General features: G+C 45.8%; 5 protein-coding genes across 6 annotated transcripts; all 5 read right to left on the bottom strand.

Annotated features, from left to right (window-relative positions):
* Positions 1–1,034: 1,034 nt before the first annotated feature.
* On the bottom strand, positions 1,035–4,268 carry LOC129596738 (uncharacterized). 2 transcript variants are annotated; one of them, XM_055494088.1, is made up of 3 exons: positions 3,184–4,268; positions 2,034–2,678; positions 1,035–1,707 (listed from the first exon to the last, which is right to left on the bottom strand). In XM_055494088.1, the coding sequence occupies exons 1-3, from the start codon at positions 4,167–4,169 to the stop codon at positions 1,566–1,568; spliced, it is 1,773 nt and encodes a 590-aa protein (XP_055350063.1). In that variant the 5' UTR covers positions 4,170–4,268; the 3' UTR covers positions 1,035–1,565. The 2 variants fall into 2 exon arrangements, with proteins under 2 accessions (XP_055350063.1, XP_055350064.1); XM_055494089.1 differs by having other exon boundaries at positions 1,035–1,680.
* A 1,549-nt stretch (positions 4,269–5,817) lies between these two features.
* LOC129596752 (uncharacterized) lies at positions 5,818–8,700 on the bottom strand. Its single transcript, XM_055494102.1, has 3 exons — positions 7,743–8,700; positions 6,665–7,468; positions 5,818–6,200 (listed from the first exon to the last, which is right to left on the bottom strand). The coding sequence occupies exons 1-3, from the start codon at positions 8,355–8,357 to the stop codon at positions 5,967–5,969; spliced, it is 1,653 nt and encodes a 550-aa protein (XP_055350077.1). The 5' UTR covers positions 8,358–8,700; the 3' UTR covers positions 5,818–5,966.
* A 2,683-nt stretch (positions 8,701–11,383) lies between these two features.
* LOC129596714 (uncharacterized) lies at positions 11,384–14,748 on the bottom strand. Its single transcript, XM_055494061.1, has 3 exons — positions 13,646–14,748; positions 11,873–12,517; positions 11,384–11,588 (listed from the first exon to the last, which is right to left on the bottom strand). The coding sequence occupies exons 1-3, from the start codon at positions 14,629–14,631 to the stop codon at positions 11,384–11,386; spliced, it is 1,836 nt and encodes a 611-aa protein (XP_055350036.1). The 5' UTR covers positions 14,632–14,748.
* A 1,799-nt stretch (positions 14,749–16,547) lies between these two features.
* On the bottom strand, positions 16,548–19,578 carry LOC129596740 (uncharacterized). Its single transcript, XM_055494090.1, has 3 exons — positions 18,680–19,578; positions 17,523–18,347; positions 16,548–17,021 (listed from the first exon to the last, which is right to left on the bottom strand). The coding sequence occupies exons 1-2, from the start codon at positions 19,286–19,288 to the stop codon at positions 17,838–17,840; spliced, it is 1,119 nt and encodes a 372-aa protein (XP_055350065.1). The 5' UTR covers positions 19,289–19,578; the 3' UTR covers positions 16,548–17,021; positions 17,523–17,837.
* Positions 19,579–20,516: 938 nt separating this feature from the next.
* Positions 20,517–23,087, bottom strand: LOC129596743 (uncharacterized). Its single transcript, XM_055494095.1, has 3 exons — positions 22,249–23,087; positions 20,925–21,740; positions 20,517–20,858 (listed from the first exon to the last, which is right to left on the bottom strand). Exons 1-3 carry the CDS (start codon positions 22,855–22,857, stop codon positions 20,625–20,627), a joined length of 1,659 nt encoding a protein of 552 aa, XP_055350070.1. The 5' UTR covers positions 22,858–23,087; the 3' UTR covers positions 20,517–20,624.
* Positions 23,088–24,122: the final 1,035 nt, after the last annotated feature.

The following is a 24,122-nucleotide window of genomic DNA, read 5'->3' as shown; positions in this document are numbered from 1 at the left end:
GTACAATATATTACGTAATACATTTTTACTTCGATTTCATACGTATCGATCCGATTTCTTCGACACGAGGGGACGAATGTGGTGTCTCGTGAATTCCTGTCGTTGTACTGGTACTGGTACTTCGTACATATATTTTACATCCTAGCAAGTAATACAACACAGAGCGCAACAAAAAACACTTATTAAATCTTTTCGATTTTTTCGGAATCGGTCATACATTAACAACGTCTTCCTAAAAAAATTTCCCAAATGTAATTGTAAGTATAACTGTCCGGAGATCTAAATAAGTACATGTAGTAGGGTATTAGTAATACTCAACGTACTGGAGTACTTTGGAATTGATAAAGATGCTTACCAACAATTTGAACCAGAATAAAACAAGCACCTAATACAAAAATAGAATATTTCTTCCTTGGCAGATCGCTTTTAACCTTAGTGTAAAACTGGTCAGAAAATTATAGTTGAGAGGTTTCAAATTGTCACTGACTGACTGTTAATAGTTACTTATTAGAAACAACTGGTTAGTGGTTAATACGCATGTCCGAATTTTGGTTTTGTTGTCATCACTGGTGAACATAATTCGTAATAACAATTAACAATAATCCAAATTATTATTACATGCGGCAAAAAAAATCGACTAATGCATCCGGGTTCTGGCGTGGCGATGTTATGACCGGTTTCTTCTTCGCATTAACCGTACTTGGTTAACAAAACTACGAATCTTGAGCAATAATGTATGAAAAACGAGAGATTCGTATACGTTTACATCCTGATTCCGTATGATTCCTGATGATAGAAGTGTGATTCCTGATGCAGAACATTGAGGTGCAAACACCCAAAATGACTGAATGCTGGAAATCTTCCTTGTCTGTCCAGACATGATGATTCTTTGGACCAGGTCTAACCGTTGTTAAAGTGGGAAATCCTCGCTACAGTGCGATCTGAGGTATACTTCAGTTTAACGAGGAAAAGAAGAAAAAAGGTGAACCACACACACCCCAGCTCTGTCAACCAACCTTGAGTACATATAACAGTCAGGCGGGAGTAAACTGCTTACAGGAGTAACAAAAAATAAAAAACACAAGCAAACAATAAAACACAATTTCTCGATTTTTTTTGCGATCAGTCCTCTCTCTTACGTCACAGGATCTTCCTAAACAAATCTCCCAACAGTCAGGAGATTACTAAATACATGTTGCAGGGTATTTTTGATACTGAATTACCTAACATACTCCAGTACAAGACAAGTACACCATTGAGCCAAGCGTTATACTAATTTATTCCTTGCCCGATAAGACGACTGGATAACAAGGCAACGGAACTGCGATGGCAATCATCTTTTCAAGTGTTGTTTTCGTAATCGCCCGTGACCTACCTTCGCAGGTTTTACTATGATTCAGCAGACATATATAAAGAAATCCGAAAATTAATCAGTTTCGAGAATTCCACTGCATGTATCTGTACAGTTCGTTGGCACACGCCCCCCAAAGCACATGTTCTGTGACCTTTGCACGCCGTGGTGGAAAGACGCTCTTCCGTTTTAAACATACGGTGTACTTTACGAATCATCTGTCGGTTTTGCAAATAGAGGATGTCGCCACGAGATACGAGTAGCGGAAGGCGTGGGCGGCGAGTCTGCACAACGGCGGCCGTAGTTTCCCGGTTACCGGTTCATTCAGCCTGAAGATAAGCAGCTCGCTCAAATATCTGTAGTGTAAAACTTACAATGATACAAAAGCACCTCATATCTACAATTTAGGATCTAGCTCCCGTTCCGTCGGACCGCTAGTCCACGAGACTAACTGACAAAAATGTTTATGGTTTATTTCGGTAAAGCAGTTAAGCAGCCTTTGTAATGGACCCGCAGGCCCGTACGATTAATTGTTATGCAAGCGCTTACTTAATTGTGCGTTAAGCGATAAAATGTGGCAGAAAATAAACATTGTCCTACACTACAATTTTCTATTTTTCGTTTTTCTTATTCATGATTTTTCATATGCACTTGACCAAAACAGGGATCAAAAAATACTTACAAGGTAAGCATGAGCAACAGCCGGCTGTGTAACGGATGCTCGGGGTGAATGATTATCTTATGGCAGGCTTCGTTAATGTCGGTTATTTCCCTCGTGGACAATTCAGGACAGCCGGTGTTCAAAACCTGCAAAAAACGACCCAAGCGATCGGTTTCCCTTTGCGTGCAGTGCAGCGTGGCTTTTTTCACGACGACACCGACGTCCTCGCGGAAGCCAGCCGGCGCACACCACAACCCGGCGATCGGTGCGAAGATTTTTGGAATCGTGACGTTACGCAAATGCATCACTTGGCAAGCTTGCATCAAGTAACTCAGAGTCGTCCATTCCACGCGTTGCTTCTCGTTGTTCTGTGTAACGGCGCCGAAGCAACGAATATTTTTCAAAAAGATCCTCGCCAACCGCGGGACCTTGATGGACAGAAACTGACAGAGATAGATATCCAGTTCCGGGGTCAGACTGCCGTTCATAAGCGTCAGCGAGACGGTGGCCTTCGTCACAACCTTGTCGAGAACGTTCAGTAGATGAAAGCGACTGTATTTCCGCTCCTGGTTAAATGGGTCATCGGGTAGTGGGTTGGTCAGGTCGACAGCTACGTGCTGGTTGTCACGGCGACCGGTTAAAATGTCGTACCAGGCCTTACAAACTCTGCAACAAGTACAGAAAAGTTATGAAACGGACTAAATTATTGGTGGTCTTTATAAAACATCTAATATTAAAGCATAAATAAATATTGCCTAAACTCGGATGAACAGGTTGGGGCTACCTGTACAGGCTGTACTGACCAGTTTGTCAAAGGCGTGCACTGTAGTGGGGATTATGGCCCACAATTTGTCGGAAGTTGGATAAACCATGTTCTACGTAAAAGGCACAAGCCGACCGAAATGTCTAAATAATACAAATCGAGATTTTGACCCCGTGCTTTCTTAGTCTAAGCAACCGCAATAACTCAAGGTTGTGTTGGTATTCTAACCGTTTCCAACCTGGCTAATCCGTGTCCAATGCACATGCATCTTGTTAAAAGTTGCTTCTTCGAAGCACTAAATAATCAATTTGAGTTTCGATGCTCTAGCAGCATCGTTTCCATATAATCGATGAACATCTTCCTGAAAGCAAACAGTCTGTCGTGCTCAGACTTAACTTTTAAGCTTACTTTTGAGCGCTGACGATGCTGTGAATATCTAGGATTTCCAACAGGGTCAGCTTGTGCAAGTCAAAAGGCAGCATTCCCAGAGACACAGAGCGGTCTCTGTTAGCGCCAGTATTGTTGGAATCCAGAAGTGATCCGAGCTGAACAGCATGAAGCCACTTGGACCTGAGGACCAGATATTCAAGGGGCGGCTCATCAAAAAAGCCCGGCTTGCTTGTTGTGTAGACACAGTGGATGCCTTTGGTGTCCAGCCATATCCGCACAACTTTTATCCAGGAAATTTCGTTATAAGCCCGCAACAAGTACCGCAAATCAATATTTGCCGCATCCGGGCACCACTCGAGAGGCGCAGTTTGCTTCTGCAGCAGACGGCAATACTCTACAACGGAAAGCGGCTCGTCGGATTCATGGCATTGTTCTGGATAATCCGCCACAACGCGCACCTGGACTGCATGAACGAATTTCCGAATAGGATAAACGCTGTCCGGGCAAGTTGTTTCCACACATATTGGACCGAAATTGCCGTTGTTATCCCTAGCCGCGGGAAAAATAATTTGCGCCGGTTGGAATACGTACGGTTGGTCGGAGCTCGGTCGCAGCGCAACTACGACCGGCTCCCCGGGAAGGATTTCGCATGTTATTACTGGCTTGTGCCAGCGGACGCTCCCGGCAGGCAGCCACTGAGGTGGGCGGTTGTGACAGGCGAAATCTACGAAGACGCGCCGTCGCGGCCAGTCCACGTCGCATATAAAGCCCAGAGAGAACTGTCCCGTAGCGAATTCGTAAACAGCTGGCTGCAGGTTTCTCCCCAAGATTTGGCGGCAGTTGCTGTCGTCGGCGATGGTTCCTAGAGCAGTAGCGGAGATATCTGCTCGGAGAGTCTCCTTGCTGCGCTGTCGCGGGAGAAGTGAGAGGGATTTCCAAGGCTTATTAATCCAACGGTTGAAACGCGCTTTGGGTGAATGCGGTGATGGGCCTTGACTGGCCATTTTTAAAGTTATAATAAAAGAAGTCTTACGGATTACGGAACACCGATAACTATCCGATTGGGAAGCGCCTTTTAAAACAGACAGGCATATGCCAGGGAAAATAAACTTCCAGCACAACTGCAGTTTCCTCTGCAGAGCTTCCTGGAACGCGTGATACGTAATGACTAATCTAACAGCAAGAGCGTGAACGTTGTGCCGCCTGCACAGGCAACCGATCGATAATTTGCAGGAGCAGTCGGATCTATACATGACACACAACCCGCCTGATGATAAAGCGCCGCACTATTGTGAGAATATATACAAGTACAGAAAGGAAGGGCACAAGGAAGAAAACAAGTGCACAAACATATAAACAGTGCCGAATGTGCAGACTGCAGAACCAAGGGAATGCCGTTTCAAACGCATTTGAATTCAGCCAAGCGGCAGCATCTGAAATTGATCCATTCCCGTATTCATAGAAGGCCAATGCCAGAAGTAAAAAAGGATGTTTGTAGGAAGGAAAATTGGTGTGGTCAAAAGAATGAAAGAAATTTGTTAATGAAGGCTGCCATATACTCCTGTTTGTACATTTAAAAATACTGTTTATTCATGCGCTGTCGCTGAAACTCCTATCCCTATACCGGTAAATCAAGGTATATATATGAATGTAAAGTGAATGTGGGCATGCATTTTAACTGGAACAGTGCAGACTGCAAACTACTCTGTACACAATTAATTTCACCATTATGTCGACAATGAAACCAAAGTCAGGGCCAAAACATTTAAAAACTTTTCTGTTTTTCCAGCAAAACCTTTTCGTCAATTAAATGCTCAAAACCTTTTTCGCCAAAAAATGCTCAAAAATAGGCTAAAGCAAAATCAGGACAATAGTGGTAAAATCTGAAATGATTGCGCCGTTACGTAACAACTAAGTATGTACAAATTTACTACCACAGTATTAGCATACCAGCTTACACGCTGCACCGATTGCAAAGCCTTCCACAGCAGTTAGAGCGACGTTCTACAGAAAAAAATGAAGTCTGCTGACTTGTCTGATGGAAACCGACACCACCAGTGACGTAGGTTAGTAAATTAGCCAATTTCCATGCACTTTCCATCAACTTCAAGCCCAACCTACATGCATGAGGAAACACGGCATTACCATAACGTATGTCAGTTGATAATTAAAGCGAGCTTGCAGAACGAAAGAACGTTTTTGTAGTTGTGTAATGCTTCGCTAAAGGTCAACTCCATGGAGGTAAATAAATACGAATAAATTTCTACCTTTTAAATAATTATAAAGGATTTTATTTCTCAATATGTACAAAGCGAGCTTCGCTCAACAAATATCATCAAATGAAGAATTTATCCCAATTAACATGAGAAGGGACCTACCTACCCTTTTGTAACCGACCTATAATGCATCATTGTATCATTGCATGATTGGCTCTTGTTATAAAACGTTAAAAAGTAAATAAAGGAATTGAGTTGACCCGATATACAATTCTTTGTTTGATACGAGTGTAGAACTGCCAAACGGTTTTCTTGTTTTGCTTATCATTACCAAAGGTCATCGCCGAAGCAACTGTGACTAAATCGGATACTGCAAAGACAGCAGCTCGTTTTCCGACATCGTACAACAGTAATGCAAGAACAATATTAACTCTACCAAAGGTGGCCGCACAATGAAACGTAATCGACATTTAAACCATGTGAAATCTACCAGTTCCGTTCATTTGTTTTTGTATACAGAGTACAAGCTGATTAAAATGGCCTGCCTGGAAGATGCGCATCGTGCAGTATTGATCTGCTGTATTTTTAATGATAACAAAAACCTAAATGGTCGATATCAAATTGAGTCGAATACGGGCAACCGCCACCAACTGCCCGCAGTCTCCAGTCCGGAATCGGATCAACGCCTTCGCTCAGGGCCGCAACCGTCAGCGTGGTCAGCAGGTTAACGTCCAGTTGGGAGACTGTGGATGCTGTCCAGTTCCGATTGCGGTAGTGCGCAGCTGAACGCAGATCTACGCTCTGGTAACGATGCAGGCCCTGTAAGCATCCAGCAGTCAATGCGTATTCCGCACCATGGGCATAGACATAAGCAACATGACTATAACAACGACAACTTCTGAACTGTCACTAGTGGAGTGGTTATTGTGAACTGCCTTGAAAGTTGTAAAGTCAGTTGCCGTTTGGAAGTCTACGATAAAGATGGAAGGACCGAAAACGGTCAGTCTGTCTAGTATGATCGCGAAGGTCAACTCTCGTGGTTTGAATATAAAAGGTTAATAAATGCCATCAGTTAATGCCGCAGACCGTGAGTTATAACCAAGATATAATATTATTGAACCTTTAGTCTTACCCCACCACAAAACCATCAACAGCAATACGCCTGTTGGCAGTGTGAGCGTAGGCTTTGGGTTTTTTCAAAAAATTTAGGCCGGTATCAAACGCTGTGACAGCCCATGAAGACTGCAAATCAAGTCCTAAACTACAACTGCACAACGTCTCACCTTCACAATTTGGTCTTCGAGCTCCTTGGTGCGCTGCTGCGCGATGCATTCGGCAATCCATTCCGCTAAGGCTGCCCGATCAATCGGCTTCGTAAGGACCAGATTATTTTCGAAAAGTTCCCACAACAACAACCTCAGCTGCGGCTTCGACGCGAGGTCGCCAAAGGCATGGTGTGCTATAGCGGATCGCACGTTATGATCGTGCAGGCTGCACTTTCTCCACACCACACCGCCGCATTTCGACAACCGCGCCAGAATACGCGCCACGCCGGTGATGATGTCCTGGATCAGAAACTTTGCATAACCGAAACTGCACCCGTAGAAAATCAGTGGCGGTATGGGAGTGGTCTTGGCCAATTTTTTTATCAGTCCAGTCACCTCGGTGCACTGGATAGCGTCCAGGTCGGCCAGAACAATTCTCTGCGTGCTGCTGTTCACGAATTTCACGAAGCATGCCACGATCCAGTAAATGCGATTTATGTGCTCCATATAGAAATGCAGCTTCTTCCCATAATGCGTAACGTTCCCTGAGACGCGCACATCGCGAAAGTAAGCTGGCGTGCTGAGCAGAATGTTCCACAGTGAACAAACACGCCGGCAGCGGATGCGCTCGATGGAGTCCAGCGACTGGAAGATCTCCACAAGCAACTCCGGGGGCAACGACAGTCCGACTACACCATCGCGGTCAGGGGTCTGTGTTTTCGCGTTGAAGGCGCCAACCGTGACATGCCGCACGATCCATTGCCATGTCCCAAGTAAGCTGTCTTCCCTCTCCAATTTTTTCGTCTCATAGTAGACTCCTTTCTACATGCACAACAGTATTATTTTTTCGCTTACCAGCTACATCAAGTTTCTTCACTATTTCGCACGCATTTGTTACATTTTGACTGATAAACAATTTAAGCAATCACATACTTAGCGAAAACGTGACGTGTCGTTATAATGAAATTTTGTGTATTGTGTACTCTCGATAAAGAAATAAGGTCAGGGTTTCTTGTTTTAAACGATAAAAGTACAATAAGAGAAAGAAACTGAACACGGGGAAACTGGTCCCGAAGCTGAATGCTAACCAACTCACCACTCGTTGAGCGTCCAAGGGTTGATCCTTCTGAAGCTCCAGATAGAATCTGATGAGCCTCTGGCTGCAAACGGACGTGCATATCACGTGGCATTCACGCTGCATCACGTACAGAAAGGTTTCCCGCCACCGCAGGTCCCCGTCAGCAAAATCTTCAGCGGACCACGGATAACAGCGGACGACGAAGTGCTGATCCCCCACGCGCCGCTCCTCCAGATCGGCCTTCGAGGACGGTGCACGTACCTGCTCCAAGGGAACCAGCTCGCGGATGGTGATGCCCTGCGGTCGCTGTACCTCCACGAATTCAGCATCACGATAGCTGTGTCGCAGCGGATATTCCAAGAACCGTCCCGGATACCATATCCACGCGCCGTCGGGATGGCGCCGCAACAGGATTTCGGCGTCCTCTCCGTCGCGCTTGAAATTCTTGTCGCAGTGGAAAATGCTACCGTATTCGACGAACTGTGCGCGGTGCTCTGCACACTGGAAATCGATGATCAGACCGCCCTGCACCATGTTGATCACTTCGCCGTGCACCAGCTCGCCGCCGTCGACGAGGACGTCCACAGCGTTCCACCGTTGGGCATAACGTGTCTCGTTGGCGTACGCAAACATCGCTCAGTTGTGCGCAGTAATAACAGGGGAGAATAGTTACAAGCTGCTGATAACTGGATTTACACTTTCGTCTCCATAGGGCATAGACATTATGTGTCTACCTCCGCGCGGAAAACAGGATCGACTGGTCTGGGTAGAGAATCCAGTCCAAGACAGTTTTAATAACTAACTACTGAATGAACAAACTTACTGCATTGAACACGGACTTATACGGTTACAGTGTTACACCGTAGAGTGCAGAAAATGATAAAATCAAATAACGGTTGATAAGACACTCGATTTGCTGAGCAAATTTGTAGTCTGCAAGACCGTGATTCACTTGCAAGTTGCAGCACTTGTCAGGAGACTCACAAATCACAATCTAACATTTCGCCATCAGTTGCAAACTTCGACAAGTACACGCCACTCTGGACGGCAGGCTCGCATACTCCCTTAATTTTAACTATTCGACTTAACGCGAGTTGTTTTTAACATTGACCAAGTACACAGCCGGGACTGCAACCAGAACGAAGAAATACGATCGTACTTTGTATCGTTCACCAGCCTCATGTATGAAGTTAGCACAAATGTATGGACGCGGTGTAATAAAGGTGCCTGAACTCATTGCCGGGTCGAACAAATTTGGAGGAAAGGTAAATGTAAAATTAAACTTTCATTAAATTCAGCTTTAAAATGACAAAATATGTATAAAGGAACAGCCTGTTCCGATGAATCTTCGGCCTGTTTCCGCTGCCTGTAATGCTGTACCAAGTTCCGTGCAAAATATATTTATTTGTTTTGCTATAACGGGCAACGTAATCATTCTAAAAGTCAAGTAGAGCCTTGCCACAGTTTTCACCATTTTTGATGTGACCTTTATCATCGACAAATTCGGTACGTGAAAAAACGACAGAACCAAAAATTGGCATAATGCATTAATGTTAATACGAGTACAAAGTACTTTCAGTTTGGCTTTGCGTTGGCTCAGATGGGCGCTTTCTTATGGTTAATGGATAACAGAAAACGGTATCTTTGAAGCACGAACATTAACTTTTTTCGCGCGGGAACTTCACTAATCAAAAGCGATCGTAAACTCGAATTCTGCATGGGTCCGATGGTAAGCATTTAGTAACGAAGTTGTTCTTAATAGTAATTAGTAACAATGCATCGACTCTACAGTCTCTACTGGCTGTACCAAACAAATCTTCCATTAATCCCGGTTTCACAAAGTTTACCTAACATTTTTAGAAAAGCGTCCTATGATACTTTCGTTTCTGTACTGCACACAATTTACATGATATTCGAAACTGAAAATTTTCAGCAAAAATGGTTTGAAATGCTTTACCGAAGTAACTTTAGCATCACTTGGACCTTCGCGATCGCATCACTGATCCTCACAAATAAACAACTAAACCAGCAAAAGATAGCAAACCAGACTGAAAACAAAGAGTAACTTAAACAGAAATCAGTTTGGAAATGCTGCCATTTTTCCCAAGCAGAACAAAATCAAAAAAGCCTCGTCTGCATTTTCCCTTTCTATTATTCTGTCGTGTATAAGCGTTCACGCTGGTTAGAGCTCCATGAACAATCTTTACTCTTCCACGCCTGTAATGCTCAATCGGTAGGCACTCGTACTCTCAAACTGTAACAGATAAACTATGGTGGAAATATGAATGATCCGAAACACGATCAGGAATCCCTAAGCGAGAAATCCAACTACAATCTCCGGTCGTAAGTCCTGTGAGGATCGGCTAGAGCTAGGACGATTGTGTCACGAGCAAACCTGTATACTAAGCGATAATCCGGAAACGACTATGCACTTCCGTAGGAACAAGTATTGCTGTCTCTTTATCCAATTCACATCACAGTTCACAACGCTAGGAAATCGTAATTAGAAGCAGTCTCAGAAGTAAATCTCAGACTACTGATCCCCGATATTAGTGACAACCAAGACTTATATAGACTTTGCGTTATGACATCATTTACACCGCTAGTAAAAGAGAACAGCAAATCACAGAAGAGATTGACTAGATTATCCGTTATGTTGCAGATGGAAGGCGGACAGTCAGCATCCATACGTACATCCCGGCGTGTGATCCTACTCCCACACGTCAATTCTTTCCTGCACGTCTTCGTGTACGTGTTTGCACACAGGCATACTTGCGATCGCTTTCAACACTGAGTTTGCTGTTCCGAAGTTCAGTTTAAAATTTAAAATGCATGGTTTTCGCTGTTTTTTGTTTCGCTGTTTTTTTTTGTTTACTGTTAGCTTCGTGAATTGCAGTTAACTAGATATTACGGCGCAGTGCGCACTATGGTCGTTATATAGTGTAACATTTAGCCCGACATTGGGCTGCAACATCTTTTGATGACATTACTATTTTGATAACATCATTCGCATTTTGCGGCACACTGTAGTCAGTGTGGTGCAACTGAAATAAAACTATAGCATTACAATTTTAACAAATGCCAGAGACCATGGGATTCGTAAAACTGCATTGATGGATTCATTGATAACAAAAGCACAGCAAAGCTGCCAAGAAAAACAACATCGGGCACCAATTATTCCCGACCAGCCAATCTAAATGCTAAAAAACATCTTCGTTGTCTCTCATGTCATTAAAAGTTCCGAGGACAGACACTGCACTTCCTCGTTGTATCTCAATACTGTTTCTCTGGCGCAAAAGCTCCCCCGAATGTGGGTTACCGCTACATTCTCAAATCTACCTCGATAACTCCTTAAAAAATTTCTTTTGTTAGCGATCCAAAAGTCCCTGTAGTTTCAAAAGCCAGAGGTTGTACTACGTAGCGATCCGCGAGTCCATCGTACTTCCGTAGCTTATGATTTTCTCTTACTTCCGCTGCACTTCCTGGAACACCTGACGTATGCCCTGTGTAGGTTTGGGCGAAGGTATCGGCAACAGTGACATCCCACACCAACGGTTTCCCATTGCGCCAGGGAAAAGCTGTAACTTCGTCCGGCCGCTTGCCATCTCCTCTTCGTAAAACTTATAAAACACACTGAAGCCGTGAGTTTACCATGAGTTTTATATAAATATGAAAGGAGGTTTTGGGGCCGGTATATCCCAGGTGCCGTCCCTGTGACGTGGCTCACGTGGCGCGGTACGCTTTTGATGGTGACTGCCGGAGTCGGAGCTTAAGGACGTCGCCATGGGATACGAGTAGCGGAAGGCATGGGCGGCGAGTCTGCACAGCGGCGGCCGCAGCTCCCAGGTTACCGGTTCATTCAGCCTGAAGACAAGCATCTCACTGATTACAATAATTATCATTTAGTGCCTCATAAGCATCTAGAATTCAGGATGAAGTTTCCGCTCCGGCAGACCGCCAGTCAAATAGACTAGCTGGCCAAAATGTTTACAGTTTAATTTGATTTATATACCATGATTATTATGCACCGTGTACTGACCCGCAGACGCGTACGCTTTTTACGCTTACAGTACACTGCAATTTTCTACTTTCGTTTTATATGTTCATCATTTTTCACATTTCATCAGAACGAGCACGAAAATACTTACAAGGTAAGCATGAGCAGCAACCGGCTGTGTAGTGGATGCTCGTTACGAATCAGTATCTTATGGCAGGCTGCGTTAATGTCGGTTACTTCCCTCGTGGACAGTTCAGGACAGCCGGCGTTCAAAACTTGCAGGAAACGATTCAAGCGATCGGTTTCACTAAGTGTGCAATGCAGCGCAGCTTTCTTCACGAAAACATCGACATCCTCCCGGAATCCAGCCGGCGCGCACCACAACCCGGCGATCGGTCCGAAGATTTTTGGAATCCGGACGTCACGCAAATGCATCACTTGGCAAGCCTCCATCAAGTAACTGAGATTCGCCCATTCCAGCCGTTGCTTCTCGTAGTTCTGTGTCACGGCGCCAAAGCAACGAATATTTTTCAAAAAGATCCTCGATAGACGCGGGACCTTAACCGATAGGAACTGAAAGAGATAGAGATCCAGTTCCGGGGTCAGATGGCCGTTCATCAGCGTCAGCGAGACGGTGGCCGTCGTCACGACCTTGTCCAGAACGTTAAGCAGATGAGAGCGGTTGCATCTCCGCTCCTGGCTGTTTGGACCATAAGGCAGTAGACTGGTCAGGTCGATAGCTACGTGCTGGCTGCTGCGGCGACGGATTAAGATGTCGTACCAGGCCTTACAAACTCTGCAAGAAACCCAGGGAAGTTATTATGACGACCCTTATGAAACCATACTAATATTAAAGTGGAAAAAATACAGTATTGCCCCATCGGTTTGAACAGATTTTGGCTACTACCTGTTCTGACCAGTACCTATTACCAGTACCTGATTTTGGCTACTACCTGTTCTGACCAGTACCAGGACCAGTACCTAGTACTTGTTCTGACCAGCTTGTCATAGGAGTGACAATTTGTCGTAGGGTGGAAATTTTACGGAAGCTGGATAAGCCATGGTGCTTTTACATGCTTTTACGTAAATATATTCTAATAAATTGAGCGGTGTTTTCTTAATTTGCGCAATCGCAGTCATTGTTGAATTGGTATGCTAGCTTTTCGTACCTGGTTAATTCTTTTCCTTCAGGGCTTTTGCATCTAGCTAATATTTTCTTTCTCAAAGCATCTAGTTAATTCTTTGCAGTTCGCTTCTGTTTGCACCTAGCTGCTTGCTCAAAGCAGTAAATACGCAACTTGAGTTTCGATGCTCCAGCAGCATCGTTTTTTACTATCAGACTAGACACTAGTTCAGTGGACAGGTGTCCAGTAAGTTTTCTGGATACACAAACCACTGTACTAGCAAACAATCTGTCGTGGTCAACGCTGTCTTTTTCTAATTTTTGTAGATTTTCGACCTTCGGCGTTGTAGAGGTGAGTATCGCTAAAAAAAATACGGGCGGCATTTGGTGTTACTGTCACGAGTACTCCTCGTGCCATAGCTTGCTTAGATGCTTCTATATATGGCGATGCTCTTGTTCTATGTGTCATCCTTCATTGTTTCGAGCTGCTAAGTGCTTTTGATCATTAGCGCTGCTAATGATCATCAGTTGTGCAATCCAGCCTTCGGCTACCCGTAGTTTGTTTGTTTGTTTCCTCCCTATATAATGCTAGCGCATTATATGCTAGAGCAGAGAGTAGCCAATAAAGGTCCAGCTTCAGTTGTGTCGTCCCACCACGTCAGGGCACGTCGTACAGCCCGTGCCCTTGACATTACTATCAACAGCATATTATATGTGCTGCCCGTACTTTTTTGTAAGACCAGTCGTTGTAACAACTTGATACAACGGCTGGGGCATACAGCTATTTTTTAAGCTGCTTACTTTTGAGCGCTAACGACGCTATGAATATCTTGGATTTCCAACAAGGTCAGCTCGTGTAAATCATAAGGCAGCATTCCCAAAGGCACCGAGCGGTCTCCATTAGCGCCGATATTATCGGAATCCGGAAGTGGTTCGAGCTGAATGGCCGGTAGCGACTTGGACTTGCGGATCAGATATTCCAGAGACGTGTGATCGAAATAGCTCGGCCGGCATGTTGTGTAGACACAGTGGATGCCTTTGGTGTCCACCCATATCCGCACAACTGTCAGCCAGCTGGAAATTTCGTTAAAAGTTCCCAACAAGTGCCGCAAATCAATATTTGTCGCATCCGGACAGCAATTGAGGGGCGCGGTTTGCTTGTGCAGCAGACGGCAGTATCCGACAACAGTAAGAGGTTTGTCACAATCATGGTAATGTTCCGGATACTCGGCCGCAACGCGCACCTGGACTGGATGCACGAATTTCCGAATGCAGCCAGCGTTGTCCGGGCACGTCACCTCCACGCATATTGGACCGAAATTGCCATTACTGTCCCTGGCCGCGGGAACAATAATTTGCGCCGGTTGGAATACGTAAGGTTGGTCGGAGTTCAGTCGCAAGGCAACTACAACCGGCTGCCCGGGGCGAATATCACTAGTTATTACTGGCTTGTGCCAGCGGACGTTCCCGGCAGGCAGCCATTTTGGCGGGCGGTTGTAACGGGCAAAATCCACTAAGACACGCCGTCCCGGCCAGTCCACGTCGCATAAAAAGCCCAGAGAAAATTGTCCCATAGCAAATTCGCAAACAACTGGCTGCAGGTTTGTACCCAGAATTTGACGGCAGTTGCTGTCGTCGGCGATTGTTCCCTGAGCGGATACGGAGGTTTCTACACGGAGAATTTCCTTGCTGTGTTGCCGTAGGAGCGTCAGGGATTTCCAAGGCTTATGAATCCATCGGTTGAAACGCGTTTTAGGTGAATGGGGTGCTGGGCTTTCACTGGCCATTTTTAAAGTTTTATTAAAAGAAGTTTTACGGAACACTGATAGCTATCCGATTGGGAAACGCTTTTTAAAGCAGACAGGCAGATGCCAAGAAAAACTAACTGGCAGCAGATTGCAGAGCTTTCCTGGGCGCATGGTTCTGTGATAACTAATCTAACAGCAAGAGCGTGAGCGTTGTGCCGGCTGCACAGGCAGTCGATCGATAATATGCAGGAGCAGCCGAATCGATCGGCACATGACACGCTGCGCCCGCCTAATGATGAAACGCCACAATAGAGAGAAAATATTTGCCAAGTACAGGGAAGCGCACAAACACATAAACACTGTATAGAACCAAGGGCGGATTCGCTTCAATCGCCTTCGAACTCTACCCAAACGGCAGCAACAAATTTATCAGTTCCGGTGTTTACAGGAAGCCAATGTCAAAAGTAAGAAATATTGTTAGAAAATACAAATTTCTCGTGGCCAAAAGTAAGAACAAACTTATTCTTATGACTGCTGTCATCTACTCGTACCTCAAAAATGCTTTAATATATTATGCGGAGCAGTTGCTCAAAGCTGGAAGGCTTATCCGTGTAACGGTAATGCAGACTGCAAATTACACACTTAATTTAACCATTATGTAGAAGTGGCAGTACTCTTACCGGAGCCAAAATACTTGAAAACGTTTCGGTTTTTCCAACAAAACCCTTCAATAACAGGCTTACGCGAAATCGCGAGAGAAAAGGAAAAAGCTTAAAAAGTTTACGCCGTTATTAAAAAAAATGTACGCAGTACGAGCACTCTGTCTGCATGTACTTGATAAGATGAGCGTTGTGACCGTGTAGGTAAAAGTTGTCCTGCGGCAAAATTGACAGGCGTGTACGGTCGGTACGAGTGAACTACAGATCAACGCCCTGACGGTTGTACAACTTTCGCCTGGAAAAGGGGAATGTGTCTGGCCTGGGATGTGACGTGCGTTGACACAGTGGCCTTTTCCCATCTCCCATCGACGTCGGTTACGGCTGGAGCTGCTGCTGTACAAGCAGAAGATAAGAAGTCCCGTCTGTATGCGTATCTGCAAGGGCGTTATATCTTTTCTCCCATCGCCTTTGAAACGATGGGCCCCTGGGGCCCGTCGGCTACCGCCATCGTGAAGGAGTTGGGCAAAAGACTTCAAGAGCATACAGGAGAGCGTCGATCGCATGAGTTTTTACGTCAACGAATATCGCTGGAGGTTCAGCGTGGAAATGCAGCATCTATCCTTGGCACAATGGACGGAGTGGATAGTTTAAATGAAGTTTTGCTGTTGTGAATAAGATAGCGTTTTTCTTTCTTTCTTACCTGAACTGTGCGATTATTATTAATAAAGTTAATACGGATAGTGAACTACAGAAATTGTACGTCAATACGGTGGTTTTCAGCCATGGGCCCATTTAGGCTAAAGGATGGATTATGTACAGATATAAGCTACCACCACATTATGAGCATACAAGTTCACACGCTGCACCCATTGCAAATGCCTTCCAAATCAGTCAGAGCGACGTGATACAAAAAAAGGAAGGCAGCTGAATTTTCTGATAAAAATCGACACCCGGCTGACTTATCTTAGTCTCCACTCTCCATCAACCTCAGGACTAGCCGCATGGGAAAGCGGAAAATTACTATTATCTATTTTTTTTACTAATATTTGAAGTCAACCTGAAAAAGGAAGACAAATATTTGTAGTTATTACAATAGTTCGTTAAAAGATCAACTTCATGGAGGCACTCTACTGATTGCGGGGTTACGCATCAATTCCTGTCGTTTTATAAGTGACCTTGAAAGCGTCACTGCATGATAAATTCTTGTTGTGATACGGTGAGAAGGATCCCATAGACAATTTTTGTTTGAAGTATTACCGAACAGGTTTTCTCATTTTGCGCAAAATTACAGAAGGTAGAACAGAAACGACTCTTGACAAAATCGGAGAATGGAAAGATAGGATTTCGCTTTCCGACATCGTATACCGGTAATGCAGGAACCACAGTGTAAGACATTTTTACTACAAAGTTTACCGCAGCCAGAAGTTATCAGATTTGAACCATGTGAAATCTTCCAGTTCCGCCACTTAATTTTGCATACAAGCAGATCAGGCTGCCAGGAAGATGCGCATCCTGTAGCATTAATCGCCTGCGTTATTAATTGTACGCAAAGGATAAATGGTCAATATCAAACTGAGTCGAATACGGACAGCAGCCGCCATATGCCCGCAGTCTCCAGTCCGGAATTATATCAACGCCTTCACTCAAGGCCGCCGTTGTCAGCGTGGTCAGCTTGTTGACGTCCAGTTGGGAGACCGTGGATGCCGTCCAATTCCGCTTGCGGTAGTGAGTAGACGAACGCGGATCCACACTCTGGTATCGATGCAGGCCCTGCAAGCACCCAGAGTCAGTGAACACCATCGGCATAGATATCAAGAATATAGTATAAAAACTGTTCAGTTTAAATCATTACTTAATTTGTTCCCGCCACGTAATATCGCTTGAGCCGCAACCAAGCGGTTCTCCGTTGGAGCTGGGTGGTGACCCGCTATTTCGATGACTGTTACCAAGCTGAACGAACACGATGCCGACACGTTACGAGGTCGAGCACAAGTTTTGTCAGTTTATCATGTTCCTTAGAATTCAGAGGAATTTTAGGTTTCACAGTTTTCTGAGGCTGCCATCGTATTTCTAGACACTGCCTTCCTAACGGTCAACGCACATGGCAAACCATGTGGCGAACTAACAGGTTTTCTGAGTGAAGACTGCAAAACTTTGGCTCATCGTGTGGACTTCGGCTTTGGGTATTGACAAAAAATTAGGCCAGAGTCAACTGCTATGGGGTACCGAAAACAAAATGATGTTCTAAAGTGCAAAACTTTAACGCCTCACCTTCACAATTTGGTGTTCGAGTTCATTGAGACCCGGCTGATCGAAACGATGCTGCGCGATGCATTCGGCAATCGCTTTCGCTAGTGCCGGGCGATTAATCGGCTTAGTGAGGACTAGATTGCTTTCGAAAAGGTTCCACAACAGCAACTTCATCTTCGGCTCCACCGTGAGGTCGTTGAAGGCATGGTGTGCTATCGCTACTCGCAGGTTGTGATCGTTAAGGCTGCACTCTCTCCACACCACACCGCCGCATTTCGACAATCGCGCCAGAATACCCGCCACCCCGTTAATAACGTCCTGGACCAGAAATTTCTTCTAACCGAAACTGCAGTTGAAAAAAATTAACGCCGGGACCGGCGTGGTTTCGGGCATTTCTTTGATCATTTTAGCCACCTCGGTGCATTGTATAGCGTCCAGATCGGTCAGCACAAGTCTCTGCGTGGTGCTGTTCAAGCATTTCAAGAAGCACGCCACGATCCAGTAAACGCGGTCTATGTTCTCCATAACGAAATGCAGCTTCTTTCCGTAATGCTCGACGTCGCCTGAGACGCGAACAACATGAAAGTAGGCTGGCGAGATGAGGAGAATGCTCCACAGTGAACAGACACGCCGACAGCGGATGCGCTCGATGGAGTCCAGCGACTGGAAGACTTCCGCCAGTAGCTCAGGCGGCAGCGACAGTCCGACTTCATCATCATTGTCTCGGCCACCGGTCCGTGGTTTCTCACTGCATGCGCTATCCGTGGCAATCCGCATAATCCATTGCGATGTCCCAAGTAAGCTGCCTTCCTTCTCCAAGTTTCTCGCCTCATAGTAAGCGTTTTTCTGCATAAAAAAGCGTTCAAATATTACCGGCAACATACAGTAGCAATTTTTTGCTTACAAATATGCAAAGGAACTTCGAATGCAAGCGGATATACAAATTATTCAGTCTAAATTTGTATAAACCCAAAAGGGTGCCTAGGCCCTATAGTGAGGGTAAAACGGGCGCCTTCTGGCTGCTATTAACATTAACCAGGCTGTCAACTCTTTATGCAAGAATAAGAATATTTGTATAAATAATTGTTCACTATAACTACATGAAATCTGAAATTAAGAGAGTAACATTGAAAACCGAAAAACAGATCACAAGTTGAATGGCAGCTACTGTAACTTACCACATGTTGAACGTCCAAGGGCTGGTGCTTTTGACGCTGCAGATATAGGAGCCTCTGGCTGGAAACGGACGTGCAGACCACCTCGCACAGACGTTGCAGTCGGTACAGAAAGATCTCCCTCCACCGCGGGGTGCCGCTAGCCAAATATTCCTCGGACAACGCATAACAACGTATGACGAAATGCTCCTCCCCCACGCGCCGCTTTTCCAGAGCGGCGATCGAGGATGGTGCGCGTACTTGCTCCCAGGGGACCAGATCACGGATGGGGATGCCATGCGGCCGTTGTACTTCCACGAACAAAGCATCTTGATACCAGTCTCGCAGCGGATGTTCGAGGAGCTTCCCCGGATACCAGATCCATGCGCCGTCGGGATGACGCCGCAGCAAAACCTCGGCGTCCTCTCCGTCGTGCGTGGAGCTCTTGTCGCTGTGGAAAACGTTCCCGTATTCGACGAACTGTGCGCGCTGTTCGACACACTGGAAATCGACGATTAGACCGCCCTGCACCACGTTGATCACTTCGCCGTGCTGCAGCTGGCCGCCGTCGATGAGAACGTCGACAGCGTTCCACGCAAAGACCTGACGTGTCTCGTGAGGGTATATAAGCATCGCGCAGTTCTCAGTGTGAGCTTCAGTAGCGAAGAATAAAATTAATATGAGTTGCTGACAGTGATGACTGGATTTACGGATTTCAAATCTGTAAATCCGGACTTTTTGCCTTTCAAGACTCTCCAAGAAAAGAAGGATCGACTTGGCATAGGTAGACGCAGTCCAAGCAATATTTAATAGCAAACAAATTAATCTATGACGGAATTTAACTGTGTTGAACACTGGGGAAAGTGATAAAATCAGTAAACGATTGATAAGAATTAAGGAACTCGATTTGCTCAGATTGCAAGACTGTGATTCACTTGCAAGCGGCAAGCCACTCCAGTCTCGAAGTGACTCACATTTCCGTGTACTTGCCGAAGTTGCATGCATATGCAAGGACTTATCAAGCTCCCTGTTTCATTGGAAAAAACGTTTTAAAGCAAATCTGATTGCAGATTTAGAATTAGCGAATTTTTCTGATCTATAAAACTTATGGAGAAACCCAAAAACACCAGCGGTTCTCTTCCCCCTGTTTAAGGTATCTCGCCACCCAATCGCTAGGCGGTTGCCGTGGTGCGCAGGGTGTGACTTGTTTTTCAAAGGGGAAGGCGCCGCTTTGGTGTTTTCGAAAAACCAATTTCAGATTCGGAATCAGCGCATTTTTCTGTTATGGAAACAGTCCGATCTTTGAAAAAAATTTGTCGCCCCCAAGGGGCATACATGACCGCCACCTTGGGCGGCCGCAATGTTCTCAAGAAAAAGGATCTGCAATCCGATTTGCTCAAAACGTTTTCTCCAATGGAATAGGGAGCTTGATAAGTCTTTGTGCACATGCACAGTGCACACACTCACACCACACTAGGCGGCTGACTGGTGATTAAATGGTGGCATGGTGAATGAGAAGGAGAACTAAAAACCGATTGCAGATGTGCCATTTATATCCGAAGAAGAAAGGTGAAATCTGATGGCCAGGGATGCCGAATGTACCATTATTTACCATGATGATGTCCAGCAGAGACCATGAGCGCACCCAGGCTCAAAGCAAGAAACATTCGAGTGAAGATGCTTTGTAGCGATAGTGTGAGCTGTGTTCAACGCTTACGGTAGGTGGAATATAAAATTGTGGCTGTTCGCCATTGTGTATTCACGATCAGTATTGTACAGGTGCTACGAGATCGTGAAGAAACGTGTTGCCATTGTAGACGATCCCAACGAAGTCGAACTCCAGACAAAAAAATTGCTGGATTTTATTCAGTAAAAACTATGAAGCGATTCACCCATCACAACATCTCACAACGACTGAACCGGAAAGGATGCAAGTGATTGGCATGCGTAACATTTATCTGCCGCATTTTTAATTATATGAAAAATGGAAATGGTCAATATCAAATTGAGTCGAATACGGGCAACCGCCGCCAATTGCCCGCAGTCTCCAGTCCAGAATCATATCAACGCCCTCGCTCAAGGCCGCCGCCGTCAGCGTGGTCAGCAGCTTAACGTCCAGTTGCGAGACCGTGGATGCCGTCCAGTTCCGCTTGCGGTAGTGGGTGGAGGAACGCGGATCCGCCCTCTGGTAACGAAGCAGGCCCTGCAAGAATCCAGCAGTCAACGCGTACGAACAAGCGAATTATGTCCTAATCGTACAAGGGCTTACCTTCACAATTTGGTCTTCGAGCGCATTGAGGCCCCGCGGATTGATGCGATGCTGCGCGATGCAGCCGGCAATCCATTTCGCCAAAGCCGGTCGATCAATCGCCTTGGTGAGAACGACATTGTTCTCGAAAAGATCCCACAGCTGCAACTTCAGCGGCTTCAACCTGAGGTCGCCGAAGGCATGATGCGCTATCGCGGCTCGCACGTTGTGATCGTGCAGGCTGCACTTTCTCCACACCATACCGCCGCATTTCGACAATCGCGCCAGAATACCCGCCACCCCGTTAATGATGTCCGGGACCAGGAACTTCTTATAACCGAAACTGCAGTTGTAGAAAATCAATGCCGGCATGGGAGTGGACTTGACCAGCTCTTTAATCAGTTTAGCCACCTCGGTACACTGGATAGCGTCCAAATCCGTCAGAACAACTCTCTGCGTGGTGTTGTTCAAACATTTCAAGAAGCACGCCACGATCCAGTAAACGCGAGTTATGTTCTCCATAACGAAATGCAGCTTCTTCCCATAATGGGTAACGTTCCCTGAAACGCGCACTTCCGGAATGTAGGCAGACGTGGTGATGAGAATGTTCCACAGTGAACAGACACGCCGACAGCGGATGCGCTCGATGGAGTCCAGGGAATGGAAGATTTCCACCAGCAGCTCCGGGGGCAACGGCAGCCCGACGGCATCATCGCTGTCACAGGTCTGTGGTGTCTCACTGAAGGCACCAATCGTCGTACGCCGCATAATCCACTGCGATGTCCCAAGCAGGCTGCCTCCCTTTTCCAATTCTTTCGCTTGATTGTAAATCATTTCCTGCACGAACGCTTGCGGTTAGATATACACCCTGTTCATGCCAAGTTGGCGGTGTCCATTAAAAAATTCCCCTGAACCACTAGTCAACAAATTTAACTTTATTTAACTTTATTGTGATTACCGAGTCTATCCAACACCATTTGCAATTGAGGTTTCCAAGATTTGAGCTACTTACAGGAATTTTAAAATTAGAGTAGGCTACTTCAAAAATACATAGTCACGAAAAGAACTGCATTATATCATTACGATATATAAATGCCAGCAGCCAGAACGGGGCGCGAGCGTTCAGTAACCCGAAGGAATGGCAAGAAATGGGGTGCTACAGAAGTGTGCGGGTGGAAAACGGGAGTGAATGGGGTGCCTCATGATTCATGTCTACAGTATCACTCTGTCGAAAAATATTACTATGAATTTAACGAAATCCGAAATTAAGAGAGAGAAATTTAAAAAAAAACGGGGAAACTGGCCATGAGTTACTGAGACGGTTGCCACCAAGCTAAGAACTTACCACTTGCTCAGCGCTCAATGGTTTGTATTTCCGGCGCAGCATATAGAGGAGCGTCTGGCTGGCCAGGGACGTGCAGAGCACCTGGTACTGACGCTGCAACCGGTACGCAAAGAATTCCCGCAACAACGGCGACCCTTCAGCAAAATATTCCGCGGACAAGGGAAGGCAGTGGATGACAAAGTGATGCTCTCCGATGCGCCGCTTCTCCAGATCGGCGTTGGAGAGCGGTGCGCGTACTTGATCCACGGGAACCAGTTCGCGGCTGGTGAATCCGTGAGGCCGATCCACCTCCACGACATGAGCCTCCTCATACAAGGGGAGCAGTGGATTCCGGCGGTACCGTCCCGGATGCCAGATCCACGCGCCGTCTGGATGGCGCCGCCACAGGACCTGGACATACGGGCCGTCGCGCTCCAGAATCTTGTCACAGCGGAAGATGTTCCCGAATGGGACGAACTGCGCGCGCTGCTCGGCACACTGGAAATCGATGATTAGACCGCCCTGCACCACGTTGACGACTTCGCCGTGCTGCAGCTGGCCGTCGTCGACGAGGACGTCCACAGCGTTCCACGCGAGGACCTGCCGTGTCTCGTGGCTGTACGCAAACATTGCGCAGTTCTAGGAGTGATCAGCGATAACTGTGGAAAACAGACACCAGCTGCTGATGGCTGGATTTACGCTTTTGCCTCGCAAGACCATATGTGTCTATCTCCGAATAAAAAACAGGATCGACTTGTTCTGGATATTGAACTGAGTCCAAGACAACTGTTAACCAACAAATCGACTGAAGAAGGACTGAGTCACTGACTGTATTGAACACTGGGGAAGTGATAAAATCAGGAAAAGATTGATAAGAACTTCGATTTACTCATTCTCCGTCGGTTAGACCGTGATTCACTTTCTATCAAGTGTGAAAGACTGATCAGTGATCACTTCTTATCGGAACCACGTAGACGCCGCTCTGGGGGCGTGCACATTCTTAAAGTTATTCATGGCGGTACCATTTAGTACTGCCATGAGTTATTTGTAGGCAAATTGTGGCAAGGCTAGCGCCTCGACAGGGCCCGCGCTCAAGCTCTGACTCAGACTCTGACCGCTCAAACTCTGACTCTGACTACTCAAAGTCTGACTCTGATTGTCCAAACTCTGACTCTGACTGAATAACCTAAGAATAATTTAAGAAACCTAAGAAACCTAAGAAACTTAAGAAACCTAAGACAACTAAGAAACCTAAGAAGCCTAAGAAGCCTAAGAAAGCTAAGAAACCTAGGAAACCTAAGAAACCTAAGAAACCTAAGAAACTTAAGAAACCTAAGAAATCTAAGAAACCTAAGAAACCTTCAGAGTCAGAGTCAGACTTTGAGCGGTCAGAGTCAGAGTTTGAGTAGTCAGAGTCAGAGTTTGAGTGGTCAGAATCAGAGTCAGAGTCAGATTTGGAGTCTAGGCCCCTCGACGGCCTGCAATGCGGCAGTTACCTGCTTGAATCGGTTACTTGATCCCCGTTTACTGTATTTCGTTTTTCGTTTTACGGAATACTGTGCTATCCCAATCGGCTGTTAGCTGCTATCGGATGCGGAATCAGCGTCAGCAGTTGCAATTTTTTATGCGCTGACGCAAATCGCAACTTTACAGTCGCAAACTCAACGGTTGACTGCATAATGCAAATGCGGTATACAAGCCTGTCTCACAATCAGGAGTCAAGGACGGGTGAAAGCATCAATTTGAAGCGCGAATTTGATAGTGCAGCTCCCTCTGGCATTCTGGATATCCCGCGAGGCATTTTTGTGGGCATGCTTAGGGGAAGTCGATTCTAATTCATGGCTTTTCGCTGCTGGTACTGTGAAATAGAGTGAGTTGCAATAATAGCTATGCCA

The sequence above is a fragment of the Paramacrobiotus metropolitanus genome, unplaced genomic scaffold, assembly GCF_019649055.1.
Source record: "Paramacrobiotus metropolitanus isolate TYO unplaced genomic scaffold, Prichtersi_v1.0 Parri_scaffold0000094, whole genome shotgun sequence".
Taxonomy (NCBI): Eukaryota; Metazoa; Tardigrada; class Eutardigrada; order Parachela; family Macrobiotidae; genus Paramacrobiotus; species Paramacrobiotus metropolitanus.
Note: the sequence above shows the minus strand (reverse complement) of the source record. Positions and strands in the feature narration are given on the sequence as shown.